This window comes from Hyaena hyaena, unplaced genomic scaffold (assembly GCF_003009895.1).
Source record: "Hyaena hyaena isolate Hyena2069 unplaced genomic scaffold, ASM300989v1 scaffold_137, whole genome shotgun sequence".
Taxonomy (NCBI): domain Eukaryota; kingdom Metazoa; phylum Chordata; class Mammalia; order Carnivora; family Hyaenidae; genus Hyaena; species Hyaena hyaena.
In genome coordinates, this window is record NW_024080769.1 from 1909265 (window position 1) to 1934168 (window position 24904).

The following is a 24904-nucleotide window of genomic DNA, read 5'->3' on the forward strand; positions in this document are numbered from 1 at the left end:
AAGACTAAGGAAGAGGCTGGAGGGCTGGCTGGGGAGAAGTGCGCGCCCCCACCCCCTCCTGTGCCTGAGCCAGGGAGCTGGGGAGGAAGCACTTGCCCAAGCTCGGACGGGTAAACTGAGGCACATCTGTGCAGAGATGCCCAGAGTGATCTGAGGTGGAGGAACGGGCAGGCCTGAGTCTCAGGAGGTCCTAGAAGAAGAGAAGTCCGCTTAGCAGAGGAGGAAGAAATACTCCTCAGCAAGCACCGCCAAGGGCACAGAGCAGGGGGAGAAAGCAGGATTCCAAAGGCCCTGAGGCAGGTGCTCTAAAGACAGATTTGGGGCCCACTCACTCCTGCTCAACTGGCTTATGGGGTTGGAAGGTCATCATGGAAGGCCCAGAGGCCTAGAGGTAAGGCTGCCCTAGCAGAGACCCTGCTCAGGGCCCGCTAATGAGGGATTGTGGCTGCCAGCAGCCAAGGTGCCTTCCGCTTGCGGCCGGTGCACATTAAGAATTATTCCTCTTGTGAGCAAACAATTTGTTACACTCTCCATCGCACGCTTTTCCCAGCTGGGTGCCCTCCCATACATCCTGGATTAATCCCGGAAGTCACTCCATTCATTTAGGACATGCCTGAGTGTGCCTCCTCTTTTATTAGGGAAATTTTTCATTGTTTTGAAGCACTCATAGGTTTTAATTTGGGGCTGAGATTTTAAAGCCTCCCTCAGTGACTAAGAGACCTGAGTCGGCTTGTGGATGGAAAGACTCCCCTGTCCATAGACCTGGGGGAAGGGGGCCTGACAGGGGCCACCAAACTCCATGGAGGTGAGGAGCACTCATCCCCTCTCCAGGAAGCCAGGCACTGCAGACCCCAGAGGGTGGGACACTGGGGCCCACCCTCAACCTCTGAGACCCCCAAGAGAGAGAAAACCAAGGAAGACCACATATATGGATGTCCCTTTACTGAGCTCACCCAGGGAAGCCTGAAGTCATGGCCTCTGAAAACCACAGCCCTGGGGAGTCCTGAGGGGCCACTGAGAAGGCAGGAAGTTTGGAGTTCAGACTTGAAATATGACCCAGGCAGGTGAGTCACCAGCCGATCTGAGCCTAGTTTCTAACACCTGAGGATAAGGCTAAGTGCCAGCCCCCTGTCCGAGCTGTCGTGCAAGCCCAAGTTCAGAGCAAGTCTGACCCAGCCTGGCACACAGTTGGTGCTCAGTAAGGGTGAGTCTTCCAGCCCTCCCAACCTGCCAGAGACCCTCCCATTTCTCCATCTCTTGGTCTCTTGGCCTCGAGAGGTCAGACGCCCTGGTTCCTCGATCCTGGCTTGACACTGCCCTCACGCTGACCCCCAGCTTCAGTGAGAGCGTCCCCACGGGCCTGCCCTGCCAGTCTGGGCAGCTGCCACCAGCCCCCTCTCAAGCCTCACACGAGGCCTTCATCCCTCCCACCGGAGGCCCTGCAGCCTGGGGAGTCCTGTCTGTGCATGCACCCTACACTGAATCCCACCCTCCCCCCAGGCCTCATGCCAAGCTCCATGCTGGGATGGGGGCTGCACATTTGTTGCCCCCTGTCTCCCTCTCTCCCAGCTCCCCCTCCCTCACCAGGGCTCCAGGGCTGGGACCTCTCTGGGCTTTGACCTATACCCCCTCCCACTCACTGCCTGCTCTCAGGAGCTCACAAGCTGCCCTGTGCTTGCTCTCCTGCTTAGTCTTTGCTCACACTAGTCCCAACCAGGTGTACCCTGTCTAATTCCTCCTTGCCCCACCTGCTTCCCAAATCCTCCTGAACACTAAAGTCTGGCCTCCTCCAGGAAGCCCTCCCTGACTTCCCCAGCTCCTGTCTCCCTTTCCTGGGGCCTCACAGCATATCTCCTCAGGCTCTCTAACTGCACGTTGCTAACTAAAAAGCAGGGACCATGTCACCTACTCATTTTGTGGCCACCAAGCCCAGACAAAGCCCATCAGGTACTCAGGAAGGATGGGCTCATTAAATAATTCAGGGGGAAGGTCAAAGAGGACACACGTTGATGGAGTACACACCCCTGTGAGAAAGGTATCATATGCCTATTATGCAGATGGAGAAAGTGAGGTTAAGAGAAGCGAAGCCCCTCCCAAGCGGCAGGGCTGCAACGTGAACAGTCCACAAATCCACATTGCGCACACACGGCCCGCCAGCCCTCCACTTCACACACACTATCCTCCGTTACCCTCACCACCTCAGCTCCACTGTCACCTGTGCCACATAGGAGGAAATTGAGGTCCAGAGAGGCAAGTCATTTGCTCAAGAACGCACAGACAGGGGGCGCCTGGGTGGCTCAGTCGGTTGAGCGTCTGACTTAGGCTCAGGTCAAGGATCTTGCGGTTCGTGAGTCCGAGTCATCACAGAGCCCACTTCATACCTTCTGTTCCCCTCTCTCTGCCCCTCCTCTGCTAACGCTCTCCCCCAAATAAAGATATAAAAAAAAAAAAAAAAAAACCACAGGCAGTAAGTGTCAGGGCTGGAACTTAAGCAGCTCCCAGCCTGGTCAGAATGCCGGGGGGTCACCCCCCCAGGTCTGGACCATCCACCCCATTCTCCCTGATGGCCCACACTCGCCCTGGCTGCTGGGTGGCCCCCTCCCTGCCCCCACCCAGTACATCATACTCTCCTAGTTCCTGGCTCTGGGGAGCGACTACATGGTCGGCTGACCTTTCAGAGGGGCCCGGCTCTCCCAGTTCTGGGTATTTACACAGACAGCCCCGCTGCGGTGGCTACCAGAAAGTAGGACATGCTGGGGTAGGGGACAGCAGGTGTAGGTTGAAAACACTCCCGACACCCTCCACGTCGCCTGGGCGGCGGAGCCCCCCGTGGCAGGTCTCCTCAGACGACCTTGGCAGCTCCAGGGGGCAGACCCTGTGGGGCCTGGGGTAAAGGCCCAGCCTGTCCACCAAGGGAAGGGCTCTGGTCAGCATCCCCTCCAGCTCCTTTCTGCTTGGTGACCCGAAGGCCTTGGGGGACAGAGGAAGAGAAAGAAGCCCCTTTCAGCAAGAGGCCCCCTCTGTGTCAAGGGCTCACCACACTTCCCTGAGCCTCTGCCTCCTCATCTGGAAGGAGGGCTCAGGCGACAGCTGCCTCCCCATCCTAGGCCTCAGGTAAGCCAGGCTGGTTTGCTCCGTCAGGATCTGACCACGGGCCCCTCCTGGGACAGCCAGCAAACAGCCCAATCCAGGGCAGATCTGGCCTCCCAGGAGACAGTGGGTAGTAGTGTGGGGTGGGGGTGCCAGGCCGAGAGGCAGGTGGACACATGCACCAAACAGCAAAGAGCCGCAGCCAGATGTCACCAGGCGGGCCTGCATGGCACAAGGGCACCAGTCTCAGAGGCCAAGACAATGTTGCCCCCAACCTGAGTGCCCCGAAGCACAAGGTCCAGGCCACATCCACCGTTACAGACTGTCGTGCACTGTCCCCCCCCCACCTCCTCCCAGCTCCACTGGGCCTGAGTGCAAGAGCACAGGTGGGGGGCACCGGGGGCCCAGAGGGGCTTAAGGGCCGAGGGGTTCGAGTGGGGACAGTTCCCCTTCTCTACCCTCCCGATGCCATCCCCCACCCCCCACCCCGGGCGAACAGAAAGAACTACAGCTTCACCTGACCCCATCACAGGAGCCAAGGCTCCCAAGGCCAAGACCAGGACGCGTTCCACATCACCCACCCTTCTGACTGCAGCCCAGGCTCCGCCCTGCCTCTCCAACCCCAGCTCAAGCCCTTTTCTTCCTCAGAAGAGCCTCTTGATTGAAAAGGCCTCCAAGGCATCTCACAAATAAGAATCCTTTAATTGGGAAGTTGTTCACTTCTCGAAGAGGAATTTTAATTTGGCTTCCCCACCATCTCCTCTCCCCGAAACCTGTGAACTAAACACAAAGGCTAACAAAAGCCAAGCACCCCAGGCCCCGTTCCATAACTGCAGAGCACCCCAGAGGCAGAGGCAGGAGTGGCAGCGGCTGCCACACAGACCCCCAGACCCTCATCCATGACTGTCAGAAGGCCTCGAACCTTCTGGGCCCACCTTTGGGCCCACCTGCCCCACATCCCTCTCACCATCCCACACTCAGAGCAAAAGGTGGCAAATGGCTAAAGGGTTAACGGGATGATGGGGCACCCACACAAGGCAGGGGCTGCGTCTGCTGGGTTCCCGGAGCCTAACGATGCATAGCTTCCCATAAGGCCCTCTACCAGCCTCTATCACGCTGTCCTGTATTGATCACTTAGAACCATGCTTATTGAGCATTTACTACCAGACACTGTTCTAGGCCCTTATGTGCACCAGCTACTTAATCCACACAAAGCAGGTGCTGCTATTATTCCCAACTTACAGATGAAAAGACTAAGGCCCTGTTTAGTTAAGTAAACATACTGAATTCATACCTTCAGCAAGAGGCAGAGCTGGGACTGGGATCCCAGGCAGCCTGACTCCAAGAGGGGGCTTAACCTTCACCCGCCTGCCCCCCACCATGTCCTCCTTGAGGGCCAGGACCATGACCATCTCATCTGCGTCCCTGGGACAGCATAGAGCCTGGCAAACAGCCGCACTTAATAAAACGCCTACAGAGTCAGCAAATGAAAATGATCAAAAGAGAGGCGCCTGGGTGGCTCAGTAAGTTAAGCGCCAGTTTCAGCTCAGGTCATGATCTCACGGTTCGTGGTTTCAAGCCCCATGTCGGGCTCTGTACTGACAGCTGGGAGCCTAAAGCCTGCTTCTGATTCTGTGTGTGTGTCTCTCTCTGCCCCTCCCCCACTTGCATTCTCTCCCTCCCTCCCTCTCTTTCTCAAAAATGAAAATAAACTTTAAAATTTTTTTAAAAAAGAGAATGAACAAAGCAAAGCAACTTCCTGTTCATTCTCTCCTTCAAGCCTCACCAGGGACCTGTGACAACTCAATCAGGTAGACTGAGGCCCAGCAGGGAAAAGAAACACCGAGATCACCCAGCCAGCGGATGCAGCAGCCTGGGAGTTCCAGCCCTGACTGTGCGCACCTGCCTTCCACCCAGAGCACACAGGGACTGGCTTGTGGGGGACACACACCCCGTTAGTGTGCTTGTTCCTGGGCCCCCATTAACGTGCTGAGCTAAAACCAACCTCTGAGAAGCCCGGGTCCTGGTCCTGATGTAGGAGTCTCCTCTCTGTATCCCTGACGGCTCAGGGCAGCCTCGATGCTCCCCCCCGCACACCGCACGGCGCAAGATGCTCACCACCACCCTGGCTGCCTGGCCCACTGTGGGAAAGGTCACTGCCATGGAAATCCCAGGCTACTCGCATGTTCTCATGAGTTGAGTTGCGTCCCCCCAAATTTACACTTTGAACTTCTAAACCCCAGTGCCTCGGAATGAGCTTATCTGGAAATGGGGTCATGGCAGATGTAATTGATTAATTAGCATCAGCTCACAGCAGAGGAGGGTGGGCCCTTAATCTCATATCCTTAAAAGAAAGGGAAATCTGGACACAGACCACACTCAAGGAAGATGACAGGGCGAGACACAGGGAAGGCAGCCATCTCCAAGCCAAGGAGAGGTCCTGCCCTCAGAGCCCTACGACACGCCCATTTCTGACTTCCAGCCTGGGGAGCTGTGAGACAACTTTCTGTTTAAGCCCCGCCACATGCCGTACTTTGCCCACCAGCCCCGGCACGCTGCCACACCCGCCCACCGGGGCTTTCGTGCTGACTTGGGCCTTCTGCAGCGGGGTGGCACCAGATGAGTCCCCAGCCTTCTCTAAACCATGGCTTGTTCCCTTCATCTCAGTACACCGTTCGGCACCGAGTAGGTGCTCAGTGAGTGCTCGTTAGAGCAAACGGGATGCCAGCATCCCACCATCCACACGGCTGTGGTAAGGATGACATAAGGTGAGGAAGGGGACACACTCTCGAAACACCCATGGTGGCAGCTAGGTCAGCGGAGAGCACAGAGGGCTGGGGGTGTCAGCGGACAGGCACAGAGGGCTGGGGTGTCAGCAGACAGGCACAGAGGGCTGGGGTGTCAGCGGACAGGCACAGAGGGATGGGGTGTCAGCGGACAGGCACAGAGGGATGGGGTGCCAGCAGACGGGCACAGAGGGCTGGGGTGTCAGCAGACAGGTACAGAGGGCTGGGGGTGTGACGACAACCAGGGCCTCAACATGGGGGGAGCTGCCCAGGCAGGCAGAGGTGGCAGGAGGTGAGTCCTCCGTCAAGCCACAGCCATCACCCAAGTCCCCACCACACAGAAGTTCCCCCTCCTGAGAGGAGGAAAGGAGAGCTTCTGGGTGCCAAACGCAGCCCCTCCCCCATGTGGAGCCCAGACCCCTCCAGGGAGAGACTTCACAGGCGGGCGGGGGGCAGGTTCAGTTCAGTCGGCGCAGGGAAGAGCTCTGTCCACACGAGAGCTGCCTCCAAGGCCCGGGCTGGCCTGGAGACAGCGAGGTCGCCGTCCTGACAGGAGTGCACATAAAGGTCAGAGGCCACACTCCCAGGGACACCTGACCAGCCCACCCTGAGTCTGGGTTGGGGCAGCACATCGCGACCTGGCTGACCACCAGATGTGACTGTGGGGCTTGTAAAGCATCCGGGTTCCTGGGTCGCCTCCCTCCCCCCCAGCAACTCTGGGTCAGAAGGTTCTCGTGGGCCCCCCGAGGATCCCTCTTTGATAACATCCCTGGGGAGTCCCGATGCAGAGCCAGGCTTGGGACCCCAGCCCAGAGAGCCCCAGGGGTTGAGCAGGATTCCATTTGGGAAGAGCTTCGATGTAGGAGCACCGGGGCAGGGCAGCACTCAGGCAGGTGACGGAGGCAGGAGATGGTGAGGAGAACAAGGGTTAAGACAAGGAAGGGATGGTGACAGTGCAATGACAGCGTCACTCACTAGATGAAAGGTAACGACGGCCATTCAAAGGGGCCAAAGTGGGCATGAGAGTGGGGCAGGCATTCTGGAAGGGGTGGGAGTTGGCGCATGATGAGGAAAGCTTTCTAGACGGAGATAAGGGAAGGTGAGACTGAGCCTTGTGTGTGCAGGGATGGAGGACAAGGGTCACTTGTTGGAAAGAAGGAAGACAGGAGCCAAATCATGAAGGGCCCCGAATACCCAGGAGGAGGAGTCTGGAGCTCAACCACAGCCAGCAAGGAGCTGCTGAGCGTGGCATGAAGGCCGGCCTGCAGCAGTGACCACCAGTAGGGCTGAGAGGGGCCTGGGCTGCTCCAGACCCACCAGATGAGGCTCCCCTTATGGGGAAAGGGTGAGAGGCTTGGGCCCGCACCCCATTTCCTGCCCACAGCAGCCCTGAAGAACGTTACAAAATGACAGTGCCAACCATTAGGCCATTGGGAGGAGCAGCTGGGAGGGTGGCTGGAGGCAGCTCTCTGGGCTGGTAAATCCAGCTGCAAGGCACCCCCATGGGCAGGGAGCCTCCAGAGGCTAGGGTCACCCTAAGCAGGGAGGCCCAGATCCATGCCCTTGTCCAGACCCAGAAGCTTTAAAACACCCCCCACCAGATGCTGACACTTCCCTCATTCACACACCCAGCCCAGCCTCTGCCACAGCCACAGCCTCTCATGCCCATGGTCTGTGCAGCTGTGTGGATACTGGCATCTCAAACATACCACTTTCCAGCGGGACTCTTCACTGCCCTCCAGACCCATCCCCCGGCCCTCCCTCGCTCAGCTCAGTCAAGGGCTGCACCACCCAGCGTGTTCTCAGGCTCCCATCTCTCCTAGATTCCTCCTAGCCTGCAGCCCATCCTCACCCTGCCATAGTCAGCAACACCTCCTCCTCCCCCATCCCCAGGCCCAGCAGCCGTCTCTCTCTGCACTGATGCTGGGACCTCCTGACCACCTGTTAGCCTCTACTCTTGCCCCCACAGCTTTGTCCCCATGGGACAGGGGGAAGGAGCCTCTGAGCCACAAATCCCCTCCATCCATACTAACCCAAGGCCCTGTAAGCCCTCTCTCAGCCCCTCTTACCCAGCTCAGAGCCTGTGAGCTCTGCAGGCCTGTCCCCTCTCCTCAGTCTCTGCTCAAAGGGCACCCAACCTGAGATGCCTTTTCCTGACACCCTGCAGAGAATGGCTTCTGCTGCTCACCCGCTCCCTTCTCCTGCCTTGTTTCTCTCCATGGCCCTTATTACTTCCTAACCTTGTGCAATGAACTGACTTAATCTGGTTTTTTCCTGGGGTGCCTGGGTGGCTCAGTCAGTTAGGCGTCCAACTTTGGTTCAGGTCATGATCTCATGGTTCGTGGGTTCGAGCCCCACATCAGGTTCTGTGCTGACAGCTCAGAGCCTGGAGCCTGTTTCAGATTCTGTGTCTCCCTCTCTTTGACCCTCCCCTGCTCACATCCTCTCTCTCTCTCTCTCAGAAATAAATGTTAAAAAAACATTTTTAAAAATCTGTTTTTTTTTTCCTGTCTACTCTGTTAGAATTTAAGTGCTATGAGGGCAATGACCTGGTCTAGCTTATTCACACATGAATGCTAGGCACCCAGAACTGTGCCTGACACACAGCAGCTGTTTAATAAGTATGTGTCGGATGAACAATGAATGAGTCATTGAAAGAATGAACAACTTCCGCAAGCACTGGTGTAGTGCCTGGTATTCCTCACAAGGGATCCAAGGGGCAAATCAGGCTCGGCGGGCCCCAAGAGACCCACAGTCTTGGGGAGAAACAGACCCATGCCCATTAGTGAGTCCATCACTCAGCATGTGGGCCATGCTGGGTGGATAGGTGTGCAGAAGGGAGGGGCTCCTGGGGATGGGACAGGGCCATCAGCTGCATCCTACTTCAAGGCGGAGACGTGAGCAGGGCTCGCCAGAGACAGAAAGGCTAGATTTCAATGCCCTTGATCCCACCACTGAGAGAGAAGTCAAGGGCTGTGGCATCTGGGACCCTCAGCTTTGCCTGGCCTTCCCCCACTCTGCCATCCTCCCCCCTCCCCTCCTACCACAGGAGCACCAAGGGGGTTGGCAGGGGAGTGGGATGGGAGGTGGGAATCAGCCAAGCAGCCCCAGCTTCTTCCAGAGCTTTGCTGGGTCAGGTCTCAGCCCCCTCGGCACACCTCTGAGGTTCCCTCCTAGGCACATCACTCCTCAAATGCCCCAAAGCCCCCTTCCTCTATACCTTTGCTTCACCTGGTCCCCCCTCCCCTAAACCTTTTCTGCCCTTCATAACCCTACATCCGTCATCCTGTTCATGCAGGCACTATTTACAATGACACGCCATTGGAAACAATCAAAATATGTAATGGAATTGTTACACAAGCCCCACCACACACGGGCTGGAACATTATGCTGCCATTAAAAATCCCACTACGGAAGAGTATCTCATGATGGGAAAATGATCTTGGTATAGTATTAAGTACAAAAGGCAGGTTAGAAAACAGTAAGTACAGTCGGATCCCAATTATGTCATAAATACATATTTGGTAAAAGACTGACAGGCAAAACACCCAAATGCTCACATTTTCTATAAGAACGTGCTGTTGTGTGTGTGTATGTGTGTGTGTGTTTTTTAATAATCAGGAAAATAGAACATTTTAAAAGAACCCCTTAGCCTTCAAGGCTCAGCCCAGGCGTCCCCTCCTCCAAGCTCCCTGGCCGCGGAGAGAGCAGCCTGCACCCTGCGGGTCTCTGCCCGCCAAGCTTCTGGTGCCCGGTGCTGTCCCCTTGGGCAGGGGGGAGGACGCCACGGCCCCTGGCGAGGCTAGGGGCAGGGCCCAGCCTCCCTGCCGCCCCTGCCCACACGCCTTCCATTGCCCTTGGCAGGCCTGCAGATAACCCTGACCACAGCCTTCTCCCTGTCACCCAGCAGCAATTACAGGTTAAACCAGAGGGGCTAATTAGCTGCTCATTCCACCCAGAACTAACTGATTAGCAAGGATATTTTGATAGAGATAACTGGACTTCAAAGCAAGGCCTAGTATCTGGAAGGAAATCCAACTGTCCGCTCCTCGCCACACCCCGCCAGCTTCCTGGGTGGGAGGGCAGTGTTGGCTGAGCTTCAACCACACCACAACTTGGCTGAGCTTCAACCACACCACAACTGTCACCTAATCCTTCAGGAGAAGGGGTTCAAGGCCCACTGCCCTACAGAGCCTCTGGGTCTTCCTCCTCTGAAAATAGGGATAACGTTCCAGTCCGGCCTGTGGCGCCCAGCCTTCCCCTAGCATTCCTGGTGTTTAGCAAAGTCCCTCAGCAGCCTTCTCATGGGTCCCAGAAGCCTGTCAAGAGCAGCAGCAGATCAGCCCAGATAAAGGGGAGAAGTCACACGCGCAAGGTCGCAAGCAAGCCAGGAGTCAGGTCAGGCGGCAACCCAGGTCCCCTCCTTCCCTACCTACCATTTCTTCAGGACTTGCTGTGGTTTCTCCACATCGCCTCAATGGGACACAGTGGAAGGGCCTGTCACCTCCCACATTCTGAATGTCCTGCTCCTTGTGATACAGTCCAAGAGGCCACCCACTCTGCTCACACAAAGCCAAGGTCACCTGGCTGCCAGTACTTGTCACATGCACACAACTGAGACTGAGCCCCATCCTGCCTGAAGGTGTCTGGGTCTGTGGGCAGACTCTGGCTTGGAGCTCTGTTTAAACTCCATGTGTCGGGGTCAGTACCAGCCCCTCGTGACACTTTCCTGGACCCAGTCTCAAATCCACATGCTCCTGCTCCCTCCTGACCTGAAGTCACACACACACCTGGTCAACAATGTGACAGAACCAAGGATCGATCCCTTCCACTTACACTGGTGGCCTCCCACACCACACAGGAACCCATAAGCCAGTGGGTCCATGAAACCGTGTCACTCAGAACATCCCAGGCTTCTGAGCAGGCTGTCAGAGCCCTGTCATAGCAAGGCTAGCAGAAGGTGACACTGCCAGAGCAAACCTCCCAGACTGGACTTCACGTGGGGCCAGAGAGATGGGGACACCCCGAGAAAGACTACTCTTCCACGGCCTCCCTATAGCCTCTCCCTTGGGGACCCCACATCTGCCCCCATGGCCCAGGCCACCCCCACTCTGCCCTGTGGCCCACAGTGGCTTCTTACCTCAGGTCAGGCAGGCGTTTGGGGAATGCAAATAGGCTGGGGTCAGCCTGGGTTTGACTCAGTCGCCCTCTTTGCCTGTGGGCACCGGAGCCTCAGGGCCTGTGGGCACAGGAGGCTGTGGGAGAAAGAGGAGATGAGCTGTCAGCCAGAGCCAGGCAGCGGGGACCCTTCTAGGGGGCCGTGGGGGGCCACACACACACAATGGGTCTGATCCCACCTGACTGGGCAATAAACATACATCACACACACACACACACACACATAAGTGCTCTCACTCTCTGACACACTCGTACTCAGGCTTACATACATACATGCTCTCACGTGTGTACATACATACACTAACACATTTACACATCACTCACTGGCATTTACACACAAGTGTGAGCTCTCTCACACACACATACACACACACACACACTCATATGCCACCAGCTGGGGCAGGTGGGGCTCTGGGAATGATGGAGTTTCTGGCTCCAAGTGGGAGGGGGAGGGGCGCTGAGTATGCTTCCCTACCCACTGGCTCTATGACCTTGGACAGTCAAGTCTCTGAGCCTCACAACCCTCATCAGTAAAATGGGGACACCAGTCCTCCTGCCTGGTCCGCTGGGAAGACAGAGAGGGAGGCACCCGGCCTGGCACACAGTGGTGTCCAGCCAGCCCCAGAGCCTGCCGTCCTTCCGGGCTGCGGGGGAAGGCCTCCTGAGACAGGTGCAGACAAAGACAGGAGCCTCTCCTGGAGCCTCAGCCTCCTGCTTCCCAAGGACCCCCTGCAGCTCCCACCCACCCACCATGCTTTCCTTCCCCGGCCTCTCCTGCTTTATTCCCTCACCACTCTCCAAGGGCAACTTCTGTGAGTCGGGGAGGGCACCAGGGGGTTCCGTCTCCTTGGCAAGGCCCCCAGACACAGGCCTCAGGCTGCACATCCAAGGAGGCAGCCCTCCCTGTGCGGCCTGGGCTGAGTCTCCTCCCACACATCAGTTTCCTCGATGTCTCAGATGAGGCCCCAAATCCCTTTCTGAGCTGCGACCAAGAGGTTCCCATCTGATCAGTGCTTCTCAAGGTGTGGGACATCCACCACCGTGGGCGCAGGAGCAAAGGGACTCCAGGTGGCTCACAGACAAGTGTTTTTACTTTCACAGCTATGTGTTTATCCTTCCATACATTAATAATAATAATAATAATAATAATAACAATAACAGCACACCACACCTGTGACTTCATGGCTTGGGGAGCACTGGTAAACCCACCTTCAAACGTGAGTCAACACAAAGACAAGAATTAGGAAAACACGAGTGCAAGTAGCGCCCAGCAGTGGCTACACCTGCGACGGTGGAAGGGAAATGCAGAAAGCTGGCATCTAATGTGGCTTGGCTCCCAGAAGCTCTCACAAGGAGCAGCAGCTCCTTTCTTCCCGACAGGGCCAGGCTGCCCCCTCCTTTCCCTCTTGGTTCCTCATACGCCACTGTCCAGCATAGGCCTGGGTCCCCAGGAGGACTCACAAGTCCTTCCGGATGGACGGGGGCAGAGGTGGCTGCCATCCCGTGGGCAGAAGTCGGCAAAGGCCCCTGGGTCCCTCCCCAAGTCAATATTCCATCAAGTCTAGGCTGTGAATGGTGGAATTTCTCACCTTCCTGGTAGGTGAAGATGGAAGGACTTTTTGTAGCCAAGAGTCTTCCTGTTTCATGGGCTGCAAACTTCTCTAGAATGAGGCAGAGAAATGGGCACCGAGCTTGCTTCTGGGCCCACTGTGGCCTTCCTGACCTGACAACAGAGCTACAGGCACGTAGATCTGATAACAGGGGACCTGCCTAGCCCCACATTCAGCAGCCCCAAGCCATGCCCCCTGCTGCCAGTGAGCCCCAGCAGGGCCTTCTGAAGCCTGCCATTCCTAGAGGGCAAGGCAGGACACAGGGGTGCCAGCCAGGGCCAGACGGGGAACCAGAACCTCACGACTGGGCCCTCTGAGCCGGGCCTCGCCAGGCAGGGCTGCCCTCAGTGGCCACCCACGCTGGCTCCAGGCAGACTGGCACAGGCCAGCCGGGCCCAGGCCAAGCCGGGCATCCCTGCTCCTGGCAGGCCTTCAGACCACCTGGCTGGCGGCCCCGAGCCCAGGTCCACCTGAGCTGGCAGGCCGGGCCATCCCCACAGCGCCACCCCGAGCCCCCGGCTGCCACGCTGCACGATGACGAACGGGCCTCCTGTTCCTCCTCCCCACACCTTCCTGCAGCTCCCCCTCTCCTCAGTGGCATCATGAGGAGTTGCTATGGAAATGGGACCACAGGCAGAGCATGACAATGATTTGGGGCAGGGAGATGCCGTGGGAGCCACGAGCTCTCCAGGCCCCGAGCTTGTCTGTATGCCGACTTTCAGGAAGGACGTGAAATCCTGGCTGCGGGCCTCACAGCCGAGAGGGGCAAAGGAGACCACCCCAGGGGTGGGGCCTTCCCACCCGGCCTCCTGGCCTCCTGCCCATTCAGTGGAGCCCAGGGCGCCATGGGAACCAGAGATCTGCGTGTTCAACAGGATTGCTACGTGCCCTGGGGACGCAAGACTTCCACGGAAACCGCTACCCCAAGGTGCCGCCAAAGGGGGTTCCGTTCGGCAGGGTGGCACCTAGCAGGTACTGAGCAAACTGCCACCAAAGAGGGCGGTACTGGCCAGGGAGGGACAGAGACAGACACGGAGGCACGTGCCTACTCTGGCCAACACGTCACAGGGCCACAGAGCTTGAGAGTCCCACACTCCCTGAACAGATAAGGAGATGGAGGTCCAGTGAGGGTGGGGGTCATCCAGCAAGTCAGCCGAAAAGTCAAGCCCAGAACCCAGGTCTTCTCTTCCCCAGACTTGAACCGTCTACCCAACACACCCAGCTTTCCATTCATTCATTCATTCATTCATTCATTCATTCATTCTACTTTGGTAAGTGCCTACTTTCTGCTTGGGGATTTTGGATAAAGAGACATAAAATACACCACTCCCACCCACCAGGACAGGCCATCACCGGCAGAAGGCAGGTGCTGGACAGAAGTCCAGAGGGCTGCAGGAGCCCAGAGAAGGTGACCTCAGCGATTTCGGTGATGCGCTTCTGAGCCATGTTTCAAAGAGACTCCAGGTTTCCCTGACCTGTCTTCCAGCGGCAGCCTCCAGCCAGACCCTCCGTACAGCCCTATACAGAGGCCACCAGGGTGAAGGAATATTAAGCCCACCTGGGGCCCTCATCGCCAGGAGGTAATGGGGGTGTTCCCACAAGCACCCTCAGTCCCTAGGAATAAGGAATCATGAGGAAACTGCCTCATTACACGGAAGGTGCTCCCAGAATGCCATGCTCCTCTTGCCCTCCTCCTCCCCCAGGCTCAGCATCTCCTGCCCTGTCCCTGCTTTCCTGGGCCACTCCCCAAGCCAGGCCTAGCCCTAGGCAGAAAATAGGGAGCCCCAGCCATCAGTCATCACCCTTGTGGGACTAAGTCCCCATCTCTCTGTTAGAGACACAAAAATTCTCCCCTGTGCTGTCTGGGGTTTACTGGTGGAGGGCTAGTACTGAGAGGGCAAGAGGGGACACCTTCCAGAGCTTGGCTGGATCACACATGGGCCACGCCGCTCAGCAAGCTGGTACAGACTCCCAGGACCTATTTTACCCAGGAGGAAGCCGAGATCCTGAGAGGTGGCTCCAGGTAGCTCAGTGCTGAAAAGGCAGAATGCAGAAAGGCCAGTGAGGACAAAGAGAGGCCAGGTCTAAGACTGTGGAAGTGGAAGAAGGAGATATCTAGGAAGGCTTCCTGGTAGAGGAGGGACTCAGATCGGCTCAGAGATTGCCCTAAGGCTCCCAGCAGGAAATGAATGTCTCTGAAAGAGAGAACTGGGCCAGGGCCTGCTCCACCAGCCCACCAGACTTGGGGCTAGGCTGAGGGGCAGGGGCAGAGTACGTTCTCTGGAAGCCTCCCAAACTGCTGAGAACTGCCACAGCTGCTATCCCCTGTCCCTAATTACTGTTGTCCCTTGGGAAGCCAGCTGGGGATAGAAAAACAGTAGAGACACAGAAAGAAGGGGAAGATCACATTAGAGACAAAGGCCCAAGAGACACAGAGTGACCGTGACCCCAAAGCCAGACAGACAGAAGGAACAGCAGTAATGAACAAGAAAGGACACACAGGCTGTCCGTCCCTCCCCCAGAGCCAGTGCTGCAGCTGCCAGGAGAAGCCTACAAACTGGAGCTCTGCAAAGATTTTTCAGCAATAAAATTCTTATTTGAAATGAAATCTTATGCAGCAGGGGAAGCCTTTCTATGCCAGACATTAAATCCAGAAGCCATCAAGTGAAAACTTGATAAATCCAAGTACATAAACACGTAAAACATCTGTACAGCAAAAGACACCATAAACAAGTTAAAAGGCAAGTGAGACACTGAAAGAAAAGATCACTAATATACAAAGAGCCCCTACAAATCAATAAGAAAAAAGACAGAAAAAGAGAAAATTGGCAGTGAATTAGAAATCCACAGAGGAAAAAGTAAATTGGCCAATAAATGTATGAAAAGATGTTCTATCTCACTAGCAATCAGGGAAATGCAAATGAAAACGACATGATACCATTTTTTGCCCATCAGATTGGGAAAAATTAAAATGATTGATAACAACCAGTGCTGGCAAGGATGGAGGGAAATGAGCACTCACAGACCACTGGAAGGAGGGGAAATTGGCTCAACCTTTAGAAGGGTAATTTGGCAATACTGAATAACATTTTAAACCCGCACACCCTATAAGCTAGTAATCCCACTTCTAGCAGCTTCTCCAACAGAAACTATTGCACAGACAGTTACGTACAAACATTCAAGGACGCTCACAGTGGTATTGCTGGTAAGAGTAAAAAGAAACTGGAAATTATCTAAATGCTTATCAATAAGGGAATGTTCATATCAAATACAGCACATCTATACTACAGAATACTCAGCAGCCATTTGACAGAAAGAGGCATATCTATGGATAACAATATAAAAAAATCAAGCTGTACAATGCTATTTCAGAATGAGCCCGTTTTTATAAATAGCAATTTGTTGGTATATGCCTCAAGGCTGTAGGACAATATCCAGATGTTAACAGTGAACACCTCCTAGGCGGGGGGGGGGGGGGGGGGGGGGGGGGGGGGGGGGAAGGGGCTTTCAAGGGCTCTTATCCACAAACGTGCTGCTGGATTTTCTTTTGTAATCAGAAAAACAAAATCAATAAGGAGTTAATGGGTTCTTCCTTTAAATCCTGCCTGGACCCTAATATAAAATGCAGATCTAAGCAGCCCTGCTGTGGTCAAAAACGAAGGGACCTATCCAGCTCCACCCCTGCCCCCAAAGCCCCCAAGCACCTTCCTGAACACCAGGCTTCAGGACCCATTTGAGAACCTAGGCTGGAGAATGTGGAGCCCATATCCCCACTCCCCCAAACCAAGGCAGACAGAGCAGCAGGTTGCCCAAGGTCACACAGACAAGCTGAACCATGCAGGGCTAAAGCCAGACAGAGCCTCTGGCCCCTCGGCAGGGCTCTGGCCCTCCTGAGCTAGCACTGGAGGTTTCCCTTGGTGACCAGAAAACCCTGGGACATCACGGTCTCCAGAAAGCCTAGGCTGCAGCTCAAGGGAGCCCAGGGGGTGAGGGCAACATGGAAGAGACCTCTGCAAAAAACTCCAGGGGAGGGGTCTTTGAGGCTCAGCTCTGGGCTCTCACAGGGTTCTCCGTACAAACAGAAAGGATGGATGAGCCCGCGGGTACACGTAGAGGGGCCTGGTGTGTGCAGGTGTGCAGTGCTCACAGAGAGAGGGGGGCTCGAGTGCCCCGTGGAGGTGAATGGTGCAGGGCGTGTGTGTAATCATGTCTGCATTTAGAGTCAGTGAGCCCGTGTTTGTGTGTGTGTGTGTGCGCACACGTGTTTGTGTGTGCGTGTTAGGGCATGTGGCCAGCCAGCAGGCCTGCAGACCGGCCAGGAGCAGTTGGCGAGAACCAGAGACCCACCCCCGGCTGGCCCTTCGCTTCGTGCCTGCCCCAGTGTGTCCCAGTGCGCCCCTGCCCTCAGCAGACTGGGCCGTCTGTCACCCTGACAGAGACAGAACCCCAAGGCTTTGCACTTGCTTCCTTTGCAGGGATGCCTTCCCTCCCTGACCTGTTCCCAGTGTCCTCCAAGAAGCCTCTCGTGACAGGCTGGGGTGGGAGCACCTCTGTCCTGCCCTGACAGGTGTGAGTGCTGACACGTGTGACTTCCCAGGGGCAGGGGGTGGATCTTGCTCCTTTCTGCACCCAGAGCCCAGGCTTGCCGCAGACAAGGCATCAGGACTAACGTTTGCAGAAAGAATGAGAGGCTTGTCACAGCACTCGACCCCAGGCACCGAGTGGCACCTTGACAGGCTAGAACAGAAAGAATATGACCTCGTCTCCTGTCCTAGGTCAGCATGACAGATGACATTAAGTCGCATGGGGAGTGATTAAAGCAGGAGTTTCTAACTGGGGTCCCCAGGGAGCAGGGACTTAGGAGTCTGTGAGCCTTGAAACTGCATAAAACTCGATATGCATTTATGCCCATGGTAGGGGAGGGGGAACAAACCTCACTCGTGTACAGGGCAGGGCTGCCTTGCGAAGGGGTGAGCTCTTCATTACGGAGGAGTAAGAGCACACACTGGACCCTGAGAGGTCAGAGTGAGTGAATGGCAGCCCTGAGTCTCATTCTCGGACACTCTGGGCCTTGGCTTCTCCTACCTTACACCCCAGGGCTATACAAGGTGTCCCTCTGAGTCCCCTCTGAGCATGCGAAAGGAAGTGCCAAGGTCATGCAAGGGTGAGGCTCCAGGCTACAGAGCTGAGTGTACAGTCCCGAATTGAGGCAGTCCTCCCACCCGGTGGTATCCTGAGCCCCTCTTCCTTCCTCGGGTAGGGGACAGGCTGCCCTGACTGCCCCATACTGCTAACAGGGCCTGCAGGACCCTTCTTGGGTGCCCCAGTCACCATCTCCCACATGACGGTGACCCCAAAAAGGACAGAAATGAGAGGTTTTATTATGAGCCTGGCCTGAGGTCAAAGGAGCCCAGGGGCTGGATGGAAGCACTAAGAAAGAGCTGGCAGCCAGGCCAAGGCCACTAGCTCTGGGACCCCCTGCCAAACTCACTCTGACCCCTCCAGGGAGAAACTGAGGCACAGAGAAAGCCCTCTGCCTAGGTCACACAGGGAGTTGGTGGCAGATCTGGGCCTGGATCCCAGACTTCCTGCCTCTAGCGAGGCTCACTCTGCACATAAACCCACCTTGGGCCCCTCAGGCAACTCCGTGCACTCCTCAGCACCCCCTAATGCCGCCAGCAAGAGGCAGCTGGCACTGGGGCTCCAACAAACTGATTCAAATACAGGCCTAAAGTGTCCCCCTGGATCCAGCCACTCTGAGTCTCGGATTCCTCCTCTTAAACAAGGGAAAAAACCCCACCTTCCTCCTCCTGCTCTGAGGGTCATGTGAGTATGGATGCACAGTCTACTTAGAGCAGAACAGGAGGCCCTTCCTAACCACCCATCTCTGGGCCTCAGTTTCCCCATGCCTAAGTGAGAAGGCTGCCCTGAGTTATTTCCCAGGTCCCTAGGCCTCGGATGCTGTACGGGAAGCCAGCCTAGGTGCTCAGCCCACACCTGTGTCAGTAGGGAGACCAGGGCCTGCCCTCCCTACTGCTTGGTGGCTGAAAGCACCCAAACTCGCGACTCCTGTGCCTTCACATTGCCAGTCTCTGCCCCTCCCTACTGTGTCAGTCAGCATGTTCCCCTCACTACCTGCCAGTCCCCTTCAGGCCCTAGGTTTGTGACTGCTCCAGGGGCCACAAGAGGCTCAAAAATGGAAAACCCAGTGTGGGCTGGGCAGTGATCGAGGAAGGCTTCCTGGAGGAGACAGGACAAAGCCAGTCAAGTTCACACAGGGCCTTGAATACCCAGGTGAGGAATGCAGACCCAGAAGAGCTACTAGCAGTTTGATATGACCCCCCTTCTCTAGCCCAGGCATGGATGCCTGACCCCACCCCAGGCATGGCCTCAGAGCTGTGTCTCTAACAGAAAGACGCCCCCTCTGCCCCTCCCCTGCAGCAATGGACTGTGACTCTATCCCGGAGAAATCAGTCCTGGTTGGCGATGCCCCGCAGCCGCTGGGGCCTCATTGCAAACAGCTTTGCTGCTGGTGAGCGCCGTCTGGCCAGGGAGGGCTCCCCGACAGATTAAGAGCAATGCTGGCCCCGGACTCATTCATATTCTGGTCTGGCTGTTGGCTTCAATATGGCTGAGAAACGCGAGGGCAGAGGCGGCCCTCCGAGAATGCCCAGTGATGATTCCTCTCCGATTCCAATTTATTTTCTATCATTAATGCTTTTGAAAAGCCCCACATGCTCTGCAAACAGGGAAGGAGCACGGGGCTTGGAAGGGGAGGAGAGGAGGGCTGGGGGCAGAGGGGAGCTCCACAGAGGTGGTGGAGGCAGCCAGCCAGGGGCCCTGTGACCTGGGTTCAAACCCCCACCCCCTCTCCACCTGCCCACAGAACGCTGGGGCAAACCTGTCCCACGGCAGGCAGTGGGAATTGGCCACTGGGTCTGCCACCCCAGGGGACAGTCTCTAAGCTCTCCTGGGGGGGCCAGAGGGGAGTGGGTTCTCTCCACTGTCAAGGGCTGTAGGCCCTGAGGCACCGAGAGCAAAGCAAACCTGACGGACTATGGCGGCAGAGGACTAGCAACTGGACACCTGTTCGGGGGGACCCTGCCCCGGGCTCCAGGGAAGGCCTGGGGTGCCTCTCACCACAGCACAGGCAGAGGAGATGGGCGCCAGGATCCGGCTCCTCCATCTTGTCTGTCTCACAATCACATTGCCACCCTCCCTTTCCCCACCCGCTCACCGGGACCAGGCTCCCAGCCAGCCCTCCCGCCTCTCCCACGCCTGCCGCGGAGCCAAAGAGCTCATCCTCCCGTGTCCCCTGCGCAGAACCCTTCCAGGGCTCCCCCTTCCCCTTGGGGTCATGCCCAAACTCCCCACCTCCATGGAAAGCCCTTCCAGGCAACTCAGGCCCCCTGGGCAGCCTCGCCCCCTCCCGGGCCTGACCCCACCCTCAGCTCCAGGCTCACCACCCCTCATCTTGGCACACACGATTTCCTGTCTGGAACTCCATCCTTCTTGGCCTCAGGTCCCTGTCAAACACCTTTCCCCTCTTCAAGATGCGGCCCAGGGCCTCCTCTGGGCAGCTTTTCTGGACTCTGCTGGCCTGCCCTGTGTCGTGGTGCTCCCAAGTACTCAGTACCCACCTGTGTTAAGACTCCGGAATATAGTAAATATGCCCGTCTGGACGATTCTGTCCAATCGGTGAGCTCCTGTGGCCAGGGGTTGCATCCGATTCACCCCACCCCCACCCCCCGTGCACTCCCAGTGCTTGGCAAAGGGCCTGGCTCACAGTAGAGCTATGGATCCGGTCAACTGATCTTAACTGAGCACCTACTATGTGTCAGGCTCCATGCCAGGTGCAGGGATGCAGCCACAACAACAGAGCTGGTCCCTGCTCTCAAATTGCTTCCAGGGGCTGTACTCAGGAAATGTCTGTTGAATGAATGAATGAATGAATGAATGAATGGACATACAAGCACCTTCTAGTCAGGGAAACAGGACCAGCAAGGCAAAAGACCCTCTCCAAGGGTGCTTCCACTTCCCCGCCCATGTCTCTCTCTACTCCATTTCTCTCCCAGAACCTCAGCAGCCGTGAGGAAGAACTCAAAACGAAAGGTTAGGGGGAAAAAAAAGGAAGAAGAAAATGTGGTGGATTTTCCCCCTTTCTCCATAATGTAAAGAAAATTGCTTTTGCCAACTATCGCAGCTTAAAAGCAATTAGAGTTTTTGGAGGGGACTCTGGGCACAAGCAGAAGCGACAGAGTGAGCGCCCGGCACAGAATTTTTCCAGCATTCGTTTGTATCAAGCAAAAGGAAAAAAAGGTGTTAAAAGCAGCAATTTCCGCAGCAGAGATGGTGGAGATAAAATATTTACAGCCTCCAAGGGAGGGGCCTGGGAGGGGCGAAGGACCCCCAGCTCCCCACTCTCACTCCATGCTCTGGGAGGCAGGGGAAGGGAAAGCACAGAACGGAGACAGGGGAAGAGGAACCACCCCCTGGGCCTAAGTTGACAGATTCTCCGAGCAAGGAAGGGAGAAGCCTCCAGATGCCCTCTGCTCTCTCACCCCTGCCCATCGCCCATGGCCCATGGCCATAACCAGCCCCAGCCACCCGAGAGCCATCCCGCCAAGCCTCAGAGCTGGCCCCGCTCAAATTTTAGAGAACATTCTCTGCTCAAAGTGGGCACTGGAGGCCTACATAGCCTAGGCCCCCTCCAGCCTCGTCTCCAGATGCTCCAGGCATGGCACGCTGCCCTGTTTCTGAGGAGTCTTGCACAGTCCCAGCTCCAGGCCTTTGTCTGGTCAGGGACTATACGGAATGCGCACTGCTCCCCTGAGGGGGAGTTGAGGCAGGTTTGAGGATACACCTAGAGCCAAGGATTTACATCTCTAGGCAGGGCGCTGGACTCTCTCGCCAGGTCTGCACTCTGAACTACCCCTTCCTCACCCAGACCGTTCACCTGACCCTTGGCCTCCTCGCTCCAAACAGAACAGCCACCAGAGGCCCCACCTGAAATCTAACTGCCCTCCACGTGGCCGAAGTACAGACTTGGTTCATTCCTAGGTTCAAATGGCAGCTCCTCCACTCCCTTGCTGTGTGATCTTTGAGAGTCCCTCAACCTCTCTGAGCCTCAGCTCCCTTATCTGTTAAACGGGAACAGTAATAGCACATATCTCGTGGGGCTGCGTTTAGGATTAAGTGAGGTCATGTATGTAAAGCGCCCAGCACTGTGACTAATAGTAGGTATTCAATGAACTCACACCTGCCCTACTTCATGATCAATCCTCCAACATGGCTCCCAGGCCTCAGGATGGCCCACATATGTGGCCATGGGCTCCCCTGCCACCTTGCAGTCACCTGATAAACAGAAGGCACACGCTAGCTAGGAGCAAAGGGTGTGGGAGGCCCTGGAGGGCCTTGCATACGCCCAGAAGCCCAATCCCTCAGCATGGCACCAGCAAGCCTCTCACTCTGCTTGGTTTGGGAGGGATTCCGCCCCAGAACAGCGGCAAGCCTGATCAGGGACAAGGTGGCCAAAGGCTCAGCCTCCTCTCCAGCCTATGGCTACAGCCCAGCCCTCGGCCACCCTCCCAGCCCCACTGGACAAAGGCAAACACCCAGACCCAGGGAACAGCATTTGATGACAGAGCCAAGAGCCAAAGCCAAGTCCCAAAGGCAGTGTGGTCCAAAAAGCCAGGCAGTTCTGGTCTCAAATTCCAGTCCCATCACTGACCAATCAGGTGACTTCTCTGAGCCTCAGTTTCCTCATCTGTAAAATGACACCCATAATATGCACCTTGCAGGGCATCTGTGTGCACTAATAAAGGTAACGTTCTTCTGTGCCCTGCTTGGGTTCCAGCATATAGTTACTGGGAGAACATGTGATGGTTCTGTCCCACCTGCCCCCTAGACTCCAGGCACAGTGCTCACCCGACCCCTACAGAACCAAGAGAGCAAAGACCTGGCGATCGGGGGCGGTGAGGCCCTGCCCTCCTTCCTATTACCCTTCTCAACCCACTTTTCACCGGCAGGGGCAGAAGGTCAAGCAACAGACAGGCTAATGGCCCACACCCTGTCCTCCTCGCCTCACTCTTGGAGCAGAAGGGGCCTATTACCTGCCTCATTGAACCCGGAGGAGTTCAGGTGACGTGAGCCAGATCACACGGCCCCGATCTAGCCACTTGTTCAAGGTCGGCTTGTTTTCCTCTCCTTCCCCAACTGCAGAGAATACACAGGCTTGACGTAGGGTCTGGGAGCACCACAGGACCATAGACCAGGGATGGGAGCACCACAGGACTATAGACCAGGGAGGAGGAAGCATTTTGCTATCTCTGTCTCTTGCTTTCCCTCTGGTCACCTCTCTCCCAGAGGCCTCTTCTGCCCCACTTCTTGTCCCCAAGAAATAAGCCCAACAGTAGGCCTGGCATCAATCAGGGCTCTGTTCATTGTGGAGGCAAAGACACGAGAAGAGGAGGCCAGTCCCAGCTCCGGTGGCTGAGCCTCAGGACACCTCCGGTTAAAGCCTTCTTCCTGACCTGCACATCCATTCTCCCCACTGGTAAGTAACTGGGTGTGTGTGTGCATGTGCGAGTGCGAATGCACACACACAAGGAAGCAGGCCCTAAGATGGGAACCTGGGCCCACCCTAGGGATGACGGACAGCCCTTTCCCAGCTGGGCCCGCCTCCTCCCCTTTGCACACTGAGGAGTACTGGTCTATCTGAACCACAAGCCCAGGTGGCCCAGAAGCAGGGGATCCTGAGACTGAGAAGCCAGATACCTGACATAGGCTCTACAGTGCTTTTCACTATAAGCCCTGAGACAGGGATAACCACTCCCTGTGCCTCACTTTCCCTTCCTGAAACCTGTAACATAAATGAGATCATCTGTGAGGCTGCCTTCAAGTTCCAACTTTCTCCAATTCCACAGCGGAGACCTCGATGACCCTCGTAGAATCAAAAGATACAAAGTCACCAACGGCAGAATAAGGAGTTCTGGTGGGTGCTGGGGGCAGTATCACCTGACCCCAAGGAGACCTGCACCTCTCCTAGGTTGGCAGAAGACAAGCGTCCTGTACAAGTCTCCCCAGGGAAGAGACTGGGCCCAGGCTGGAGAGAAGGAGCGTGAAGGACAGCTCCTCAGTATGGCTAGAGGCAGCCAGGGCTCTCCCCCTTTTCGGCACACACCCCAGCAGCTCATCCCTCTGGTGCCTCACTTCCCATCTGTTCTGAAGCTTTGGCCCAGCCCAGATCTCAGGCTCAGCCCCAAGCCCGACATACACACCCCTGTCCCCTCGGATCCCCCTGAGAGTCGGGACTGGGATCCAAAACCCTCCTCCTGCCAGCCCTCCCCTCCCCCACTCCCACCCCCAAGGTGGGAGGGTGGGAGGGGGGCCCTGCTTCTTGTGCCAGCAAAGGCTCCCCTCGCCTGCATGGCCAGAGCCTGATAACATTCTCCTAAATTAAACAATAAACAAGAAGTTGTTTTAGATTTTCCTGACACTGCAGTTCTTGATTAATCCCCGCAGCAAACAAAAGGAAGAGAGCAGATTAACCTAAAAGACCGTCACTTCCTGTTTCCAGGCAGAACCCCCAGCCGGAGCCAGAGGAACCCCCGCAAAGAGGGGGATCCTGCTCCTACTCCAGCCACCTGCCTAGCTCCAGACCATCAATGCCCTCTCTTTCCCCCTCCCATCCCTGCCAGCCCTGGGCTGGTACCTGTAGCCACCTCCTAGGCCCCACCTCCCCTCCTCCTCTCCACTCTGTGACCTTGGACAGGACAGACCACCTCACAGGGCTCAGTCTCCCCATCTGTGGGCATCCTCATTTCTCAAAAATAAAAGGAAAAGAAATACATGGCCACTTAAGGTTAGATCGAAATTTTCTCTTATTTTTATAAGATGGATGCTGAAATATTTAGGGGTGAAACGGGATGATGTCTATGATTTACTTCAAAATACTTTCAGGGAAAACGATAAGGCAAAATGTGGCAAAATACCAACAACTGTTAAGTTTAAGTGAGGGTATATGAGGTTTCCTATACCATTGCCTTTACCTTTCTGTATATTTGGAAATGTTCCTAAGTGTTTAAAAAAAAAACAAACAAAAAAAAACCCTTGGTGACGGGAGCCAGGAGCCCAACGAACAAGGCCCCATGCTCCTGGCCAGCTGAAAGGCAGCTAGGTCTCTCAAGTAGGTTAAACATCCCCCTGCCAGCTCCTTTATGTGGTTTCCCTAGAAATTGC

General features: G+C 56.1%; 1 protein-coding gene across 1 annotated transcript in view; it reads right to left on the bottom strand.

The window, feature by feature from the left end:
• Window positions 1-24904, bottom strand: part of LOC120235733 (collagen alpha-1(III) chain-like) — a 125274-nt gene that overhangs the window by 84196 nt on the left and 16174 nt on the right. The window contains exon 5 of the mRNA XM_039238169.1: window positions 11017-11131. Within this exon, the coding sequence (XP_039094100.1) occupies window positions 11109-11131 (23 nt within the window). The 3' untranslated portion in view covers window positions 11017-11108. The remainder of the gene's footprint in view (window positions 1-11016; window positions 11132-24904) is intronic.